A 15838-nucleotide genomic window follows, 5' to 3' on the forward strand; every position below is an offset into this window, starting at 1 on the left:
ACTGGACCTTCTGGGCTCTCTGTGACTGGACCTCCTTGATCCTCTGAAACTGGACCTCCCGGATCCTCTGGAACTGGATCTTCTGGACTCTCTGGAACTGGACATCCTGGACTCTCAGGAACTGGACCTTCTAGACTCTCACATATCACTAATAAAACGCCAATGGAAGACTCTCTATGAACTGAGCACATTCCAATCACCAATCATCTAAAAATGATGTTAGTTTGTAAAAAAATAATCAGAACAGAATATTGTAGAGTAGAGCTTTCTTGTTTTTTGTAGAAAATCGGATTACGTTATTAACACACAATAAAGAATCTAAATTAAATCTAATTTAAAAATAATGATACTTTAATCGGTTAGTTTCTTCAGTAAAGCAAAAAAAGATGTACAGTATATTGGCTAATAGCAACCAATAAAAGGTATGGTCCATGAGTTGGCGTATTCTATGGTGGGGTCTGTGTGAGTGTGGGACTAAGTCAGCATTGTTTAGAGGATCGTATTACTACAATTGAATCCCTGCAGACCTATAACTATCACATCGATCCCAAAAAATCCCATTGTACTTTGGCCACGCCTCCAAATAAGCCAATATGAACACAAAAACTTTATTAGCCTCTGTGAATATTCTGGGGTCCAAGAAGTGATTTTCTTTAACAGAAACATTTTGACTATAAGGAAGGACACACATTCTCTGAGGGGTTATTCTTGCCACACTCCCCATTTGTCCATCTGAACATTAAAAAGGTAGTTAGTCCATGTGAATTTCCTGGTGTCGATCATGGGCACTTTTTTGACGGAAGCATTTCCCGCACTTTGAACACGAATAAGGACGTTCCCCCGTGTGACTTCTCTGGTGAACAACAAGTTTGCGTTTCATATTGAAACCTTTCCCGCACTCTGAACATGAAAAGGGACGCTCACCTGTGTGAGTTCTCTGATGATTTAGAAGGTTTCCTTTCTCATTGAAACCTTTACCACAGTGCGAACACGTGAATGGACGCTCACCTGTGTGAATTCTTTGGTGAGTAACAAGTTTTACTTTCTGAATAAAACCTTTCCCGCACTCTGAACATGAAAAAGGACGCTCACCTGTGTGAGTTCTCTGATGTATTAGAAGGTTTCCTTTCTGAATGAAACCTTTACCACAGTGCGAACACGAGAATGGACGCTCACCAGTGTGAATTCTTTGGTGATTAATAAGATCTGCTTTCCGAATAAAACATCCCCCGCACTCTAAACATGAAAAGGGACGCTCACCCGTGTGAATTCTGTGGTGTTTAAGAAGGTTTTCTTTGAGACTAAAATGTTTGCCGCACTCTGAACATGGGAAAGTACGCACACTCTTACGCCTTTTCTGGTGTGTAGGAGACTCTCTGGTTTCTTTGGAAGAATTCCCAGACACTGTAGATGACAAGGAATGCTCTCCTGTGTGAGATCCTTCATGGTTTAAGGAAGATTCTTCAGGATTAGATGGATCTGTTCTGTGAGATTCAAAAATAATAGTATGTGGATTATCAGAAGATTCCTCAGGATCAGAGAAATCCCATGATCTCTCTATATGATAAGTTCTATGATGTATTATTTGTGTAATGCGATTCACTCCTGGAGAACGTTGTGTGGTGGGATTTTCTTCTGCTTTATATTCTGAAGATACATTATTCAGGACATAGTGTCCACCTGTTGGAAATCAATGTTTAAATGTTATATTAATTCTTCATGTCTTTCATTCAGAAGTCAGATGCAGTATGTTGGTCTAACACTCTACAGTATCTCAGAGCTCTGGCATAGAATGAAGTGCAATCATAACATAAAATATCAATATAAACCAGATAAAGATACAGCATCTCCACCTCATTTGTTGGGAACATGACATTATATTGAGGAATGGAGATGGACCTTTCATGTGGTGTACAGTATCTCCACCTCATTTGTTGGGAACATGACATTACATTGAGGAATGGAGATGGACCTTTCATGTGGTGTACAGCAGTGGTCATCAACCATGTCCTCAGGGCCCACTAACAAGCCAGGTTTTATGTATTACCTTGGGGAGATGCAGACTAGAATACTGCAATCACTGAGCAGCAAACTATATCACCTGTGATGTATTTCAGTTATCTTGCAAACCTGGCCTGTTAGTGGGCCCCGAGGACAGGGTTGATGACCACTGGTGTACAGCATCTCCTCATTTGTTGGGAACATGACGTTATATTGAGGAATGGACATGGACCTTTCATATGGTGTACAGTATCTTTACGTTGCACTTATTTAAATTCATCTTTTATACCCATAGAAGAAAAAGAAAATTGTGAACATATCTGCATTTAGTGATTATTACTTACTTCTGTTGATATAAAGAGAAGATTCCTCTTGTTCATTTTTCATGGTCATCTCCTTTATAGACTGCTGATCTCCACTCACCAACTCCTCTTCTTCTTCCTCTTTAACCTTAAGTTTGATGTCTTTTCCCAATTTATCCTGAACCCCAAAACAAAAAATAAAATATCTGAAAAATTAAGTTCAATATTAAAAAAAAATATCTAAAAGAAAGTTACCTCATAGTTTAGAATAACTTTTGTGTTTCTATAGCTCAGTTCTTCATACCTGATGATGGTGAGGGATGCTTTGATCTTCCTGTGTGGAATCCCGGGAATACTGAAGACTATCCGCCTCCATAGACTGCTGAGCTCCACTCACCAGCATCTCTTCTTCTTCCTTTTTAATCTCAGCTTTGATGTCTTTCAATTCTTCACCCTAAACCCCAAATATGACAGAATACATTTATAAAAAGGAACAAGAAGTTATTTTGAAGAATGTGGTCTTATATGTTAGAATTCTTTTTAAATTTTAGTTGCTCACTCCCACCTACCTGATGATGGTGAGGGATGGTGTGATCTTCCTGTGTGGAATCCCGGGAATACAGAGGATGGGGACATCTCTCTGGTGGGTTCCCATTACTGGATCCATCTGTTGGAAACACACACACTGACTGAATACATTGTTTTCCATTGTTTTCCATACTGATCTCTCCTTTATAATAAAGTCTCCTCTTACCAGGTGGTGTGGGGGGCGGCTGATCCTCCATCATGACGTCCTTGTAGAGATCCTTGTGTCCTTCTAAATACTCCCACTCCTCCATGGAGAAATAGACAGTGACATCCTGACACCTTATAGGAACCTGACACACACAATGATACAGTCACCATCCAGACACATCCCTTCTCTGTTACTGGATAATGTCCCAGAATTCCCGGCACCGCTCACCTCTCCTGTCAGCAGATCAATGATCTTGTTGGTGACTTCTAGAATCTTCTTGGCACTGGTTACCTCTGTTGTCAGCCAGTGAGGTGGAGGCACTGTGATGGGTGATGTCCTGTGAAGACGACTGCTGGGTGTTCATGGATCTCCAGATGTTTCCTTCACAATTTTATAATTCTGTGTATAGAGAGAAAGTAATTATCAATGAAGACATCCTAGAATCCTTCTCTCCTCTCTAGATAGAACAATGTTTTCATTATAGAGATAAGGATGAAGTCTTCCAGGATCCTCCTCACCTCCTACTGATTTAAATAGGACACTCTTCTCTGTCGATAGACAATAAACTGAGAATTATTTGGACTATACCAGGATGTGTAATGTCTATACTAGGGAAGGCCTCAAGATTCAGTCCAAAAAAAGTTTGGACCAAACCTTGACTGTTCGGATGAACAACCGAACATTTACCCTTTCGGCGAGATAAGACCATCATGTACAGTATCTCACAAAAGTGAGTACACCCCTCACATTTTTGTAAATATTTAATTCTCTTTTCATGTGACAACACTGAAGAAATGACACTTTGCTATAATGTAAAGTAGTGAGTGTACAGCTTGTATAACAATGTAAATTTGCTGTCCCTTCAAAATAACTCAACACACAACCATTAATGTCTAAACCGCTGGCAAAAAAAGTGAGTACACCCCTAAGTTAAAATGTCCAATTTGGGCCCAAAGCGTCAATATTTTGTGTGGCCATTATTATTTTTCAGCGTTGCCTTAACCCTCTTGAGCATGGAGTTGTCTCTGTGCTGTTTGGCATATTGTAAGCAGGAAACTTTGTGGCATTTGCATAGTAATGGCTTTCTTCTGGCAACTGGACCATGCAGCCCATCTTTCTTCAAGTGCCTCCTTATTGTGCATCTTGAAACAGCCACACCACATGTTTTCAGAGAGTCCTGCAGTTATTTGTGGGTTTATCTTTGCATCCTGAACAATTTTCCTGGCAGTTGTGGCTGAAATTTTAGTTGGTCTACCTGACCGTGGTTTGATTTCAACAGAACCCCTCATTTTCCACTTCTTGATTAGAGTTTGAACACTGCTGATTGGCATTCTCAATTCCTTGGATATCTTTTTATATCCCTTTCCTGTTTTATACAGTTCAACTACCTTTTCCTGCAGATCCTTTAACAATTCATTTGCTTTCCCCATGACTCAAAATCCAGAAACATCAGTGCAGCACTGGATGAAAGATGCAAGGGTCAATCAGGAGTCCAGAAACTCATTGACCTTTTAAACACACACTGATTACAAGTAAACAGATCACAGGTGAGGATGGTTACCTTTAATAGCCATTCAAACCCCTTTGTGTCAACTTGTGTGCATGTTATCTGGCCAAAATCACCAGGGTATGTAAACTTTTGATCAGGGTCATTTGGGTAGTTTCTGTTGTGATTATGATTTAAAAAGAGTAAACACAGTTGATTGATAATAAATTTGTTGCCAGGTTCCGCCCCGTGCGTTGCGATACTCGCAGGGAATGGAGCCATGCACACAGAGGCATCGGGCGGAGGACACAGCCCACAGACACAGCGGGGGGACATTGCAGGATCCTGGGGACGAGGTAAGTAACCTGCACCAGGATCCTGCAATGCAATCCCAAGGGTGGCTCTGGATTACCGCTAATGGTACCCCACAGCTATTATCCTTTTGTATGACTTGACCCTCCCTCCTAGATTGTAAGCTCTAACGAGCAGGGCTCTCTGATTCCCCCCTGTATTTACTTGTATTGTAATTGTACTGTCTACCCCAATGTTGTAAAGAGCTGCGCAAACTGTTGGCGCTATATAAATCCTGTATAATAATAATGGTACTGAAATTTAACCACGAGCCACGCTCAGGATTACCGCCAGGGAGGTTAATATATGCTATAGAATGGGTGTACCACTCTGCATCCATTCTTTGCCCCCTTGCTTCACTGCACCTGGGGCAGCTGCCCCTCGTGCCCACCCCTTGTCCTGGCTCTGCTGCCTGCATGCAGAATGGGGATCAACGCCCATCTGAATGAAGCCTTAAGGGGACCCCATGCAAAAAATAAAAACTGAGGAAATGCAGATCAGTCTTAGTCAACTTAGACCCCCTAAAGACCACCGATATACCCCTGCTTACATAGCCAAGACTCCCATACCTCCTCCTATTAGTCTCCCTTCCTCCATAAGCCCCCAGGTGCTGATACCTCATCCTCTCAACCTTCTCTCACCCCAAAGAGTAAAAGCTGACCACCAAAAACACCTGACGAAATAGGTGCGACACGCCTTGGACTCCCCTCCCATCACTGATTACACTTCCCAAACTGAACTTATTTAGTGTCAGGAACATCTCACCCTGTTGCCCACCATAGATCTTACAATGTCTAGCATCACCAACTCTTCTGTGACTATTCCGGTTCTTTAATGTCTTGAATACCTCACTATTGTATGCTCACGCTGTACCGTTGTTTAGTTTTTTGTATTGTTTTGTTTTTGTTATAAATAAAACTTTTCTGTGACAAAAATAAAAAAATAAAAACTATAAAATCCTGAAAAAATTTATACCAGACCACTCAGGTCTGTTATAGTTTTTAAGAGGGGTTTTTTAGCAGCAAAATATTTTTCTGAAACCATATTGTAAAAATATTATTATTTAATTCCAACATGAAATAAATTACATTGGTACAATCAATATTGAATAAAAATTTATGGTTGGCGATACAGACAACAACAAAAAACCATCACTCATGGCAATCAATTCATTAGGAAAATTCTAATTATATAGTTGCATTGTATTGATGCTGTCCACATGAATACCCCATGAATACCCCAATGCATTTTGACCCTTTTCTCTTCTGGTCTTCTTCAGGGGGATTTTAAATTCTAAGGAGATGTGAAATCCTGACAAAATTTATACCAGACCACTCAGGTCTGGTATAACTTTTAAGAGGGAACCCCACACAAAAAAAGAGCAAGGCCCCCTAAAAAAAAAAAAACATACTGGACCCTTATCTGACCATTCAGCTGGGCTGGTTAGGAAAGGAGGACGACGAGAGGACAAGCGTTCCCCCCCTGAATCATACCAGACCACATACCCTCAACGTGAGAAAGTGCCTTGCCAAAGGGAGGACTTTCCAGCAAAGCACAGTATCCCCATGTTGATCAGGACAAGGGCCTCTTCCCCACAATCCTGGCCTGGTGGTTGTGGGGATCTGTAGGCAGGGGGGCTTCATGGAATCTTGAAGCCCCCTTTAGCAATAAGGGGGAGTCCAGATACCAGTTCCCTCATGTGAACAATTAAAAGGTACATAGTATCCCTACTAATTCATAAAAAAAGTAAGGCGTAAACAAGTCACAGTTTTTACCAAGTCCTTTAGTTAAAAAAATAAATAAATGCCCCATGATGTCCATCTGCCATTGATCACTTCACCCAGTCGTATAAATATTGGAATTTTGGTCCCCAAACCAAAAAAAACAAGGGGCAGGGGCAGTTGGACTATTACGGTACAGGTAGATAGGTAAAGTCAAGTGTAGAAACACATATATAGGAAAATATACATAGAATTTGTATTAATACAAGATCAATAGAACACACATAATTATGTACAATTTAAAAACATAGTGACAATCCATACATATCACCAGTATAATGGTCCCCAAGAGGGGAAAATCACAGTGGGATTGAGGGTCACGAAAAGCATCTCAACTAGTTTTGCGGTCTATTGCCGCTTCGTCAGGAGAATAGCTGTAATTTGATTAACAGTTTATCAGTAACTACACAAATTAGCCAAAAACAATAGTACAGTCACACATAACAATAATAACAATATATACATGGGGAAAAGAGGGCTAAGCTGCTTACCTAGGTACCCTTGCCAGCGATATAGATCAGTGCTTTTCAACATTTTTGTAGTCAATTCGTAAATTGACAATGCTATACAAGTACCTGTGGTGAAAAAATAATAAAATAAATGCACCTTAAGATTCAGTAATGTCTGTACACCATTTCCCAACAAGTCACCTCTCCTCTGGAACTTCCTGTCTTTATTCTACATCACTTCCTGTCTTTACCCTACATCACTTCCTGTCCGTACATGACATCACTTCCTTTTTTGCGTTCCACGCTCAGGAGTGAGATCACCATCTTGTGGAGAATTTAAATACCACAGCCTTCATTCATAAATACTGCAGTCTTCATTCATACATTAAAACTCGGCACATTTACTTTTTCGGTACGTTTATTATTTTTTTGTTGCTTATCTTTATCCTCATGTACAAACCAAATAACAATAATAAAATATAATCATTTTCATTTTAGTGCTATTAAACACGCGCACTCTATATAATTGTATATATACAGTGCCTTGAAAAAGTATTCATACCCCTTGAAATTTTCCACATCTTGTCATGTTACAACCAGAAACGTAAATGTATTTTATTGGGATTTTATCTGATAGACCAACACAAAGTGGCACATAATTGTGAAGTGGAAGGAAAATGATAAATGGTTTTCAATTTTTTTTACAAATAAATATGTGAAAAGTGTGGGGTACATTTGTATAGCACCCCCTCGGAGTCAATACTTTGTAGAACCACCTTTCTCTGCAATTACAGCTGCAAGTCTTTTTGGGGATGTCTCTACCAGTTTTGCACATCTAGAGAGTGAGATTGTTGCCCATTTTTCTTTGCAAAATAGCTCAAGCTCTGTCAGATTGGATGAAGAGCGTCTGTGATCAGCAATTTTCAAGTCTTGCCACAGATTCTCAATAGGATTTAGGTCTGGACTTTGACTGGTCCATTCTAACACATGAATATGCTTTGATCTAAACCATTCCATTGTAGCTCTGGCTGTATGTTTCGGGTCGTTGTCCTGCTGGAAGGTGAACCTCCTCCCCAGTCTCAAGTCTTTTGCAGACTCTAACAGGTTTTCTTCTAAGATTGTCCTGTATTTGGCTCCATCCATCTTCCCATCAACTCTGACCAGCTTCCCTGTCCCTGCTGAAGAAAAGGATCCCCACAGCATGATGCTGCCACCACCATGTTTCACGGTGGGGATGGTGTGTTCAGGTTGATGTGCAGTGTTAGTTTTCCTCCACACATAACGTTTTGCTTTTAGGCCAAAAATTTCAATCTTTGTCTCGTATGACCAGAGCACCTTCTTCCAGATGTTTGCTGTGTCCCCCATATGGCTTCTCGCAAACTGCAAACAGGACTTCTTATGGCTTTCTTTCACCAACGGCTTTCTTCTTCCATAAAGGCCAGATTTGTGGAGTGCATGACTAATAGTTATCCTGTGGACAGATTCTCCCACCTGAGCTGTGGATTTCTGCAGCTCCTCCAGAGTTACCATGGACCTCTTGGCTGCTTCTCTGATGAATGCTCTCCTTGCCCGGCCTGTCAGTTTAGGTGGACGGCCATGTCTTGGTAGGTTGGCAGTTGTGCCATACTCTTTCCATTTTCAGATGATGGATTGAACAGTGCTCCATGAGATGTTCAAAGCTTGGGATATTTTTTTTTATAACCTAACCCTGCTTTAAACTTCCCCACAACTTTATCCCTGACCTGTCTGGTGTGTTTTTTTGGCTTTCATGATGCTGTTTGTTCACTAAGGTTCTCTAACAAACCTCCAAGGGCTTCACAGAACAGCTGCATTTATACTGAGATTAAATTACACACAGGTAGACACTATTTACTAATTAGGTGACTTCTGAAGGCAATTGGTTCCACTAGATTTTAGTTAGGGGTATCAGAGTAAAGGGGGCTGAATACAAATGCCCCCCACACTTTTCACATATTTATTTGTAAAAAAACTTGGAAAACCATTTATCATTTTCCTTCCACTTCACAATTATGGGCCACTTTGTGGTGGTCTATCATATAAAATCCCAATGCATTTATGTTTTTGGTTGTAACATGACAAAATGTGGAAAATTTCAAGGGTATGAATACTTTTTCAAGGCACTGTATACACTTGCCAGTCACTTTATTAGGTACACCTTGTGCTAGTACCGGGTTGGACCTTCTTTTTGCTTTCAGAACTGGCCTAATTCTTCTTAGCATAGATTTAGCAAGGTGTTGGAAAAGTTCCTCAGAGATTTTGGTCCATAGTGACATGATAGCATCACGCAGTTGCTGCAGATTTGTCCGCTGCACATCCATAATGCCAATCTCTCTTTCCACCACTTTCCAAAGGTGTTCTATAGGATGAGATCTGGTGAGTGTGGAGGCCATTGGAGGACAGTGACCTGATTTGAGCTTTGTGACATGGTGCATTATCCTGCTGGAAGGAGCCATCAGAAGATGAGGACACTGTAGTCATAAAGGGATGGACATGGTCAGCAACAATACTCAGGTAGGCCGTGGTGTTTAAACAATGCTCAGTTGGTACTAAGGGGCCCAAAGTGTGCCAAGAAAATATCCCCCACACCATTACACCACCACCACCAGCCTGAACTGTTGATACAAGGCAGGATGGATCCATGCTTTCATGTTGTTTAAGCCAAATTTTGACCCTACCATCGGAGTGTCCCGAGCAGTGGATCTATCCATGACCGCCGCCTTAGGCGGATGCTGGGCGCCTAAATTACAGCAGCAGGGGTGTATTTTTGAAGCACCTGATTACAGCCATAGGCTCTAATAGGCTTCAAAAAAGGTGAACTCGGAGCGCAGAGCATTGCGCTCGGAGTCCACCCAAGTGTGTTAGAAAAGCAAATGAATATTCACTTTTCTAACACTGAACTGCCTCTCCACCAATCAGGTAGCGCGGGTCTGATACCTGTCACTTGGTTGGCTGAAAGGACAGGCGCTGCGATTGGACAGGAAACGCATGGAGGACACAGCTCGCCACTGCAAGGTCCCACAGCTCGCCGCCATCACCCGCTGCCTGACTCGCCAGCGAGATAGGGTAAGTTCCGGGCAGATAGCGAGTGGGCAGGGGGTAGAGTTGCCACTTCATCCCTTTAAACATGAACACACATGAATTACACAGGTTCTGAGGCTAATTAAATGCAGAGAAGGCACCAAGTGAGTTTAATTACCACCTTAATCAGCCATAGAACCTGTATAATTCATATGTGTTCGTTTTTAAAGGGATGAGGTGGCAACCCTAGCGGGGGGGGGGGGGGGGGGGCACAGTGGCAGCATTTGATGGGCACAGTGGAAGCATTTTATGATGGGGTACAGTGGCAGCATTTGATGGCACAGTGGCTGCAATTGATGGGCACAGTGGCTGCATTTGATGGGTACAGTGAGGCTGCAATTTATGTTTTTTTCCAGTTTGTTTGCCCCCCAAAAATTTTTGTGCACCAGCCACCACTGGTCCCGAGACGGTATTCTGCATACTTTGGTTGTAATGAGGGTTTGAGTTACTGTTGCCTTTCTATCATCCTGAACCAGTCTGCCCATTTTCCTCTGACCTCTAACATCAACATGGCATTTTCTGCCACACAACTGCCCCTCACTGGATAATTTCTCTTTTTCGGACCATTCTCTGTAAACCCGAGAGACGGTTGTGTGTGAAAATCCCAGTAGATCAGCAGTTTCTGAAATACTCAGACCAGCCCATCTGGCACCAACAACCATGCCACGTTCAAAGTCACTTAAATCCCTTTTCTGCCTCATTCTGAAGCTCAGTTTTTAACTTCAGCAAGTCGTCTTCACCAAGTCTAGATCCGTAAGTGCATTAGGTTGCAGCCATGTGATTAGCTGAATAACAATTTGTCTTACCAAGCAATTGAACCGGTGTACCTAATAAAGTGGCCGGTGAGTGTATATACATCTCTATATGATCTTATTAGGCACTATAACTGGATAGTCAGACACATCGAGGACTACAATTGACCTCTACGATTGAGCTCCTATTGGACAAAACATGTTAAAGGAGGTTCTCCAATGGGTTGGAGACCAAGCTGAAGACATTGTCTACTAAGAGGAGCTCACTATATGCGGAGGTAGTGTGCGGAGAGGCACTATCTTGTTGTAGGCCTCAATGTGTCTAACAAGCCAGTAATCAACCTGATCAACACCTGCAAACACTGTGTCCGGTTGTCTGGGATAACAGATTGGGGTATTCAAGCAGTATCAATTTCTATTTGGTTTTTGGTCTACTACAACTGGATGTTATTGGAGTCTTCTATTTCTGTTCTTTTTTGCTCTTCTTCTCCTTCAGTAGAGCAGACCCCAAGCCAGTCTCGCTGTTTGTCCCAGGTTCTTTTCCCTAAAGGTGCACGGCAGCCAGGCACAGAGCAGTTTCTCTGTCTCTTCATTCAATAACCAGGCAGAATGCTTTTTTTGGGGGGTTTATAGGTTTAAGAACTGGGATGGGGAATTGGGTGAACCTTGGGATATTCCAGAACTAGTGCAACTTGAACTGAGGACCACTCTCTGGTAGAACTAACTTCTTCAAGGCAGGCCTCTATTAAAAGAGGATGTGGGCATACAGCGATCGCGGGCCGCCGGCGGACATTGAGTGGGCGGGCCGCTCGTGCCCGCTATCCTGCTTTTACGGACTGACGTACAGGTAACGTCAGTTCACGCAGGAGAGCTGACCTGCCACAGTATATCTGCATGAGCAAGTCGGCAAGTGGTTAATACATATACAGATCTTTCTTTCCTGGTTGTATTGTCTACCTCTTTTATCCATTCCCTATGTGTCGGTGGATTCATTGCTAGCCATTTTCACGCTATTAACTGAACAAACACCTAATTATTGCCATATGTTTGTTATTTCCAATATTTTCATTTCTTATACATCCCAAGATAAATATCGCTGGATTCAGCTCAAAGTTGACACCAAAGACCAAGTCTATGGTGTCAACAACCTCCCTCCAATATCTATGCAGCTTTGGACATCTCCACATCATTTGGATGAGATCTCCCCTCAGATCCCCACACCTTGGACATCTAACATCGGGTCTCCGTCCAAATAAGAATCGCTTTCGGGGGGGTTTGTAATACCTTCTGTGAAATAGCAACAAATGGGAAGTTCTTTGCGATGGGGATAACGATACCAATGGTCCAGTATCTAATATGTATCTCCAGTGTTCCTCTGTTATATCTCCCAATTCTTCTACCCATCGACGTTTACAAGGGAGTTGGCCTTTCCCATTTATCGCTCCTTCACATATCTTTTCATATATTTCCGATATCAATCCTTTAGTCAGGTTTGCATTGGTTACTTTACGAAGAATAGTAATCCCACTCCACTCCAGCAGTTTCCCTCTAAATTGTTTGTCCAAATCATGCCTACTTTGTAGATATCTATAGAAAGACTGTTTTGGTATACCATATTCCTCTCTGACCTCCTGATATAATTTAAAGGTTGTCTCTCTATATAATTGGATTCATCGCACCAAACCACACCTTTCCCATTCTTTACTCCTCTCTATATTTTCAACCTCTTGTACTGTATATATTTATTATGAATGAGTGACTTGTATAGCGCTACCTATGCGAACTGAATCACCTCAGGGCGCTTTTTGCTGCCGGTGTCCATCTGCAGTATAGCGCGGTCCTTGCCCCATGGGGTCCTGACACGCTTACAAACACATACAACATACACATATTTGGCCAATTTTTCAACAGGATCTAATTAACCTACCTGCATGTCCTATATGGGTGAAAATTCTTCTCCCTCAAAAGAAATGACCTTTATCTTGGTAGTTGTTGACGGTCTCACTAAGATGGCTCTTTTTTTTACCAGTTAACCACTTTGGCCCCGGAATTATTTACCCCCTTCCTGACCAGAGCACTTTTTACAATTTGGCACTGCATCGCTTTAACTGCTAATTGCGCGGTCATTCAATGCTGTACCCAAACAAAATTTGCGTCCTTTTTTTCCCACAAATAGAGCTTTCTTTTGATAGTATTTGATCACCTCTGAGGTTTTTATTTTTTGCGCCATAAATGGAAAAAGACCAAAAATTTTGAAAAAAAATGATATTTTCTACTTTTTGTTATAAAAAAAAATTCAATAAACTCAATTTTAGTCATACATTTAGGCCAAAATATATTCAGCCACATGTCTTTGGTAAAAAAAATGTCAATAAGTGTATATTTATCAGTTTGCGCAAAAGTTATATCATCTACAAACTAGGGTACATTTTCTGTAATTTACACAGCTTTTAGTTTATGACTGCCTATGTCATTTCTTGAGGTGCTAAAATGGCAGGGCAGTACAAAACCCCCACAAATGACCCCATTTTGGAAAGTAGACACCACAAGGAAATTGCTAAGAGGCATGTTGAGCCCATTAAATATTAATTGTTTTGTCCCAAGTGATTGAATAATGACAAAAAAAAAAAAATTACAAAAAGTTGTCACTAAGTGATATATTGCTCGCATATGCCATGGTTATATGTGAAATTACACCCCAAAATACATTTAGCTCCTTCTCCTGAGTATGGGGATACCACATGTGTGGGACTTTTTGGGAGCCTAGCCGCGTATGGAGCCCCAAAAACCAAACACCACCTTTAGGATTTCTAAGGGCGTAAATTTTTGATTTCACTCCTCACTACCTATCACAGTTTTGAAGGCCATAAAATGCCCAGATGGCACAAACCTTCCCCCCCAAAATGACCCCATTTTGGAAAGTAGACACCCCAAGCTATTTGCTGAGAGGCATGTTGAGTCCATGGAATATTTTATATTTTGCCACAAGTTGCGGGAAGTGACAAACTTTTTTTTTTTGCACAAAGTTGTCACTAAATGATATATTGCTCAAACATGCCATGGGAATATGTGACATTACACCCCAAAATACATTCTGTTGCTTCTCCTGAGTATGGGGATACCACATGTGTGAGACTTTTTGGGAGCCTAGCCGCGTACGGGACCCCGAAAACCAATCACCGCCTTCAGGCTTTCTAAGGGCATAAATTTTTGATTTCACTCCTCACTACCTTTTACAGTTTCGAAGGCCATAAAATGCCAAGATAGCACAAAACCAGATTTCTGGCTCTCACAGACCTGTGTCTTCCTCTTTAAGAGGCTCCTCTGTCCCCCACTCATTACCTGTATTAATGGCACCTGTTTGAACTTGTTATCAGTATAAAAGACACCTGTCCACAACCTCAAACAGTCACACTCCAAACTATACTATTTTTTTTTTTAAAGCCAGTGGCGTGCAAAACACACCTCAAAAACTTCCACCCGGTGCCAAAAAAAAGTGCCCACACATAGAGAGTGAAACACAAAAACGTACAACGGGTGTACAGAGTCCTCCACTAGGGAAGGACCTTACCCTGATCCCCCGGGGCGTTAGGCTCCAGACAGGGACTGAGGTACTCAGACAAAGGGTCCATCTGGCCGAAACCAGGCGGACCCCCACAACTGGAAGGTCTGCCGAAGCAGACCGACCCAAGTACAGTGGGGCTCCCCCGAAGGGAGACCCCTCAAAGGAGAGGGCAAACCAAGCCAAAAGGCCTATGTCCACCCCCTCCCAAGACTTTCAGAGTAGGCCCGAGGACCCACACCCTACTCGCCACACAGTGACAAAACGTGTATACAAAGACAACCAAAAAAAGACAAAAAAGTGACAAACAGGGGTAAAAGAAAGAGTGGGGAAGATAGTAAGATGGGAGAGTGAAAGTGGCCATTGTGCTAAACAATGGCCGGCCCTCCGGCCAGGCATAAAAATTTCCCCTGGTCCTGGCCAAAAGGCCCGGCCCAAGAGGCAGGTGCGAAAAACGTGTGTTGTGGTGAAGTGACCATGGTGCCATAAAATCAAGTACTTACACAGTGACTATACGGCACCCCTGAACTGCCACTTCAGGGGCACATTCACCACTGGCTTTTCGAAAAAGTCCTGACCCCGCAGCCCAGACCACAGCAGTCCCCACCACAGGCAGAAAGGATATGGAGATCAGGAAGCCGGAAAGAGTCCTTTATTAGGCTCTGCCGTCGCTCCCATCACTCCCTCCTAATTACATTCGGGAAGTACTAACCACTCCCCCCTCTTCAAGAGGGAAGTAAGCGTTCTCTCCCGAATAACTGTCCGGAGCTAGATCTGCCCCAATCCAGGCCAGAAGGTCAGGGTCCCGACCCTCCGGTTCAGACCCCGTGGTTCTCCATCCCCATCAGAAGGCTTCCCTTTCGGCTACAAACCGCTCCAGGTCACCTTCACTCCAGCAGGCTTTGCATAGAAACCGCAATCCCGTCTCTATTTCGCCATAGATCAGGGACGGAAGCAAGCGCCACCTCCTGGAAACTGATAACAACAGATACCACAATTGATCTTAGCCAAAAAGCCGAGAAGCAATTAGCAATAATCACGCCTCAGTTGAACCTCATTGGCTATGATACTGCCACTGCGCAAAACTCCACTATGGTGAAGACCAAAGAGCTGTCGAAGGACACCAGAAATAAAACTGTAGACCTGCACCAGGCTGGGAAGACTGAATCTGCAATAGGCAAGCAGCTTGGTGTGAAGAAATCAACAGTGGGAGCAATAATTAGAAAATGGAAGACATACAAGACCACTGATAATCTCCCTTGATTTTGGGCTCCACGCAAGTTCTCACCTCTCGGGGTCAAAATAATCACAAGAACGGT

At 42.4% G+C, this 15838-nt stretch overlaps 1 protein-coding gene and 1 pseudogene across 1 annotated transcript in view; both read right to left on the minus strand.

The window, feature by feature from the left end:
* Positions 1 to 333: 333 nt before the first annotated feature.
* LOC141105170 (uncharacterized) overlaps positions 334 to 15838 on the minus strand; it is a 29798-nt gene continuing 14293 nt past the window's right edge. Inside the window, exon 8 of the mRNA XM_073595061.1 lies at positions 334 to 1383. Coding sequence (XP_073451162.1) covers positions 752 to 1383 — 632 coding nt within the window. The 3' untranslated portion in view covers positions 334 to 751. The remainder of the gene's footprint in view (positions 1384 to 15838) is intronic.
* Positions 15542 to 15606, minus strand: LOC141106979 (U4 spliceosomal RNA; annotated as a pseudogene).

Source organism: Aquarana catesbeiana, linkage group LG08 (genome assembly GCF_042186555.1).
Source record: "Aquarana catesbeiana isolate 2022-GZ linkage group LG08, ASM4218655v1, whole genome shotgun sequence".
Lineage (NCBI taxonomy): Eukaryota > Metazoa > Chordata > Amphibia > Anura > Ranidae > Aquarana > Aquarana catesbeiana.